This window comes from Ischnura elegans, chromosome 3, assembly GCF_921293095.1.
Source record: "Ischnura elegans chromosome 3, ioIscEleg1.1, whole genome shotgun sequence".
In the NCBI taxonomy this organism is placed as follows: domain Eukaryota; kingdom Metazoa; phylum Arthropoda; class Insecta; order Odonata; family Coenagrionidae; genus Ischnura; species Ischnura elegans.
In genome coordinates, this window is record NC_060248.1 from 7,861,225 (window position 1) to 7,865,840 (window position 4,616).

At 33.7% G+C, this 4,616-nt stretch overlaps 1 protein-coding gene across 1 annotated transcript in view; it reads right to left on the minus strand.

Annotated features, from left to right (window-relative positions):
* LOC124155407 (partitioning defective protein 6) overlaps positions 1–4,264 on the minus strand; it is a 152,245-nt gene extending 147,981 nt beyond the window's left edge. Inside the window, exon 1 of the mRNA XM_046529195.1 lies at positions 4,029–4,264. Within this exon, the coding sequence (XP_046385151.1) occupies positions 4,029–4,091 (63 nt within the window). The 5' untranslated portion in view covers positions 4,092–4,264. The remainder of the gene's footprint in view (positions 1–4,028) is intronic.
* Between the last annotated feature and the right edge of the window lie 352 nt (positions 4,265–4,616).

The window sequence follows — 4,616 nt, forward strand, 5'->3', positions numbered from 1 at the left end:
ACTTTGATTTTAACAGTGGTCGGTCATACCTATAGGTTAAATAGACATTATCTTGCAGAACATATTGCCTTTGGTCAATATTTGATACCATATAGAACCATGTTTTTGGCGTAAATGTTTCTAAAATGGTAAGGGGCTCGAGTGCGTAGGACTTTCAATATCTCTGAGGAAGCCTCAATCAACATTTGGACTTGTCATGTTTTCTATGATAAACCTGCATCTTTTCATTCAACTCATGAAAAATAAGACTCAAGACAATTTATTCACGTCTGGAGATGCAAGTACCACCATCGGAGACCAGTCTCACCCTAACTTCTAATGGTTGCATAAAATTCTCCACACAGACACAAAAATCAAATACATCTGAAACCATCCTAGGCAAGTAGCTAAGCCTACCATGTGCGATGGGCTGAGGTATTTGTCTTACAAACTTACACTTAAATGACTAAAATAAGAAATCATCGAGCAACATCTCCAAACTCCAATACAATGTTGGCACAAAATTAAGATCAATAATTTCCGAGAATTAACTCATGTCGTACTCTAGGCCTTATAATATTGGCACCAATCACACTAGAAGACGACAGTACATACATAAGCACCCCTTTAATTTTCAAGTGCCATTCATTTGCATGAGTTTTTTTCTATTCACCATACTGGATTCTACTGAAAAACTTACATGACACTATGACTAAATAAGCACACATATAAGTAACTGAAGAATTCATTAAGGAAACCAATGAAACTCATGCAAATAATATGTAGATGTACCTTCACCACTATGAAGATAACCAACAACAAAGAGCAAGCCATTTCAAGGTCAAATCAAGTCAGATAATTTAAGACATACTCAGTTCTGAATAAACTGTCACGAGAACAACTACTAAAAGAGAGAAAACTTAGTAATTTCCACACAATGTTACACACGCCACTACTTCAGACTTAACTACCACAATTTTTTATACATGTTTCAACTCTCGCCCCAACAAAACAACACAAGAAATGATGTTATACACAAGAAGAGTGAATAAAACAGAGAAGAAAATCGTAATGTCGTTTTCCTTTGTATTTATGAAAATGAATGCCATGGTATGAACTCCTTCATTCATCTGACATAAGGGATATACCGAAAATACCCTGTGACAGTTCTCAGGGAAACAATGAAACATGAACAACACCAAGTGTTTGAGTCCCTTGAAATAAAAAAGGCAATTTTTTCTAACCCATATATTGCACAAATACCACTGAACTTATCTAATGGATCCAATTGTTTAAACTAAACACCATAATAATTCACACCTACTGACAAGAGTCAAGAGGTTTCCCACTTAACTCTTACCAAGATGTTGCATACGTACATAATGCCACAATCATGCACACAGCCAGAAATTTACTTGGAGAGAGGAAGGCGAATGGGGAGATAAAAAAATGTTCTCTCTAAATGCCATTAGTGAACAAGTTACGCAGGGGATTGGAACAATTTATTGAGAGATTATACACAGCAGTGTAGAAATATTCATTGATAAACTAACTGATTTCACATTCTCATGAGTATTGACTAACTAAAACTGAAATGTTGTGCTCATTCAGTCACACAAAACATTTTTGGACAATTTGAGAAATATCAGGGGGTGCTGCAGCCCCTGTGGTACACTGCCTGGCTATGATCATATCAAACAATCACCGAGTTAAAAGTAACTGTAATGAATGACCACAACTATGAGCTGGTACAACTTACACCAGACTTGAAAGTGAAGAATTTTCCAATGTACAGCAACCATGGGTAATCATTTCAATCCCATATATATTTACTACTTTTCCAGCCACATAACTGCACGAAAATTATGATATGCAGCTAAAACTTTATTTAAAAAATAATACTAAAAATTGACATTGAAACGAATTCATAATCATTCCCAAGTTAACTTCTTAGTAAATCAATTTCAATGGCAAATACAAATAAAAATAATGAGGGTTTTAAAGACAGACTAATAGGACAAAACCTGAACATGAAGAACAGCCATATTAATGTGAGATATTCCAATCACATTATTAAACGAAATAGATGTATTAATTGCTGGTAAAATATAGTAGTGAATTTACTATCAATTCCTGAGTAAAATGACTACAAAGGATATTTCATGACTCCAAAATAAAATAATATGAGGGTCATCACACAAACCACTATGACAACTCCCAATAATTCCTTCATGTAAAAAACTGCAAAATTGATGCTAAATATTTCAATCCTAAAATTGTATTACTTGCAAAAAGATCTCAGGAAATCCACCTGACACATTATCAATAAAGTATCAATGCCCCTACATTGACTCAACCACATTGGGCACTTAATGAAATACTATCAGTTGATTACAATTGGAATAAAGATGCATCAGTATAGAAAACACAATGCAAGTACATAATTTCAAATGGAGAAAACGTGAGTACAGAAGGCTAGAAAATTTACACAGAATATATTATCTTTTTATGAGCAGGCATGCATTGTTCCACTTGCTGATAAGAGCTCAGAGGGGAGATAAAAACACTGATTTTTTCCTTGCCTAAAAACAGGCTACAGTGTATGATTGTGTCCCAATTATAAAACTAAATCCAAAGGAAAGTTAATAACGAATGTTCATGACGTGGATAAAATTTACTGGAAAATTGACAACATAACAGAACTATGTATTTTTAGTAATGTCCAACACAGGTAGAAGGTAGCTAAGAGGTAAGTTAGTGAAATTACACAAGCAATACCACATGAAACTCATTTCAAGCAAAAACGTGGAAATCTAAGAACTAGAAATTTAGACTGATTTTCCTAAAAGCTACCCAATGTGCAAATTATTTGGACATTTAGATCATAACATTCCTCAAAGAACAAAATTATGACAGTACAAAGTAATATGAAGACGTTCTAACTGAAATCGAGTAACGCTAAAAGCTGTGGTATTTTTTGGGTGATTCAACCTCAGTGTCAAAAATCAACATTACTCTCCTAGCATGTTCAAAGTTTATAATATTATCCTCAAGCTTTAGATTCGGAACAAATACATTACTTATTAACAGTCAAGAAGGTCACACATATTAAGGTCATTAACAGCAATAATATCCTTACAGTCAAATTATAAGACATCAAAGCCACAACGAAGGAATATACCATGAAGTAGTACTCCTTGCAAAAAAACATGAAAGCTTCCGGGGAATGGTACCATATTCAATAATCAGCACACTACGTAAAAATGTAAGAGGCTAGATGATTATTTTAAAATATACAGACTATTTTTACGCTACACACAACGGGTAAATGGTGTAATTTCCACAACCTTCTCAGCCTCACACTATCAGAGACGCATGTAAAAGCTTGAATCAGGCCACATACCTGATGGATTATTCTGAAACAGACAAATTCGAAAAGGCCAGTTGCACCACTTCACAATTCTCACCCTTAAATCTCCAAAGAAAAATAAAACAATGAAATCCGATATTTGAGGATAAGTTTGTACACAGGTCACACTTAAACCGCTAATAAGTCCCTTTCCACAATTCTTCAAACTGCCCTAACCTAAATACATGCATCATTTTTAAACTATATTGAGAATAACGCAAATACCACACCGGAAATAGCAGCACAAACAAAATAAATAAGTAGGCTCAAGGTGTACAACTACAGCATTATTCCGGCGTGATTTAAAAATATTAATTAATTCTCAAAAAACTTTTGAACAGGTGCCGAGGTAACGCAAAGATGAAAAATGTCCACAGAGTTTCAAGATACCAACCTAAGCATGGCTACAAAATATACATTTCAAATATGTTAATTATAATGATAGTCATGACATACAGATGAAACAGAGAAGCAATGAAACCATTTCTCAAGGTTATTTTTCATACAACCTTCTCAGGAATATATTATGAATTCCTTTGATATAACCGAACTATTTTGTTTACAGTATGCAGTAATCACCACTAAGAAGCACTGGAGAGTACCTCATTGGCAATATAATCATAATAAATCACTCACTCACCTTAGTTTTAACCTCTACTTTGGTGCTATCCACTTTCAGGTGAGTCTTGGATATTTTCGACATATCGGGAACATTCACACGTTAACCAAATTTAGCACTTTCACTTAACACCATACTAAAATTAAAACTTCACATCACTGATAGAGAAACTGGAAATAAACTAAATACATCCATCGTACGAGGTGGACGAACATAGTCTCATCATTTAATGAATGTACACAACGTGGTGACGTCAGGCGCACCTGTTGTAGCCTCCAACCCGTCCGTCATTTAATCCATCATGCATTTTTTATGCTTTACTCGGATCAATATAAATAATAATGAAATAATATATTCAATTAATTAAAATATAAAGACCATGATACATGTTAAAAGGAATTTAAAGAAGATTTAAAAACCAGATGATTTAAATTGAGAGATTAACTCAACTTACAAATGGTCACTATATCCCTTTTTGATGACTTAAGTGCTAATTTTATTTTAATATAAGATTTCTTAATTGAGCTTTTCTACTGAAAGAAATATATAATATCTTAAATTAAATAAATTGCTAGCCTGACTAAACTGAATCACGAAATAAAAACAAGA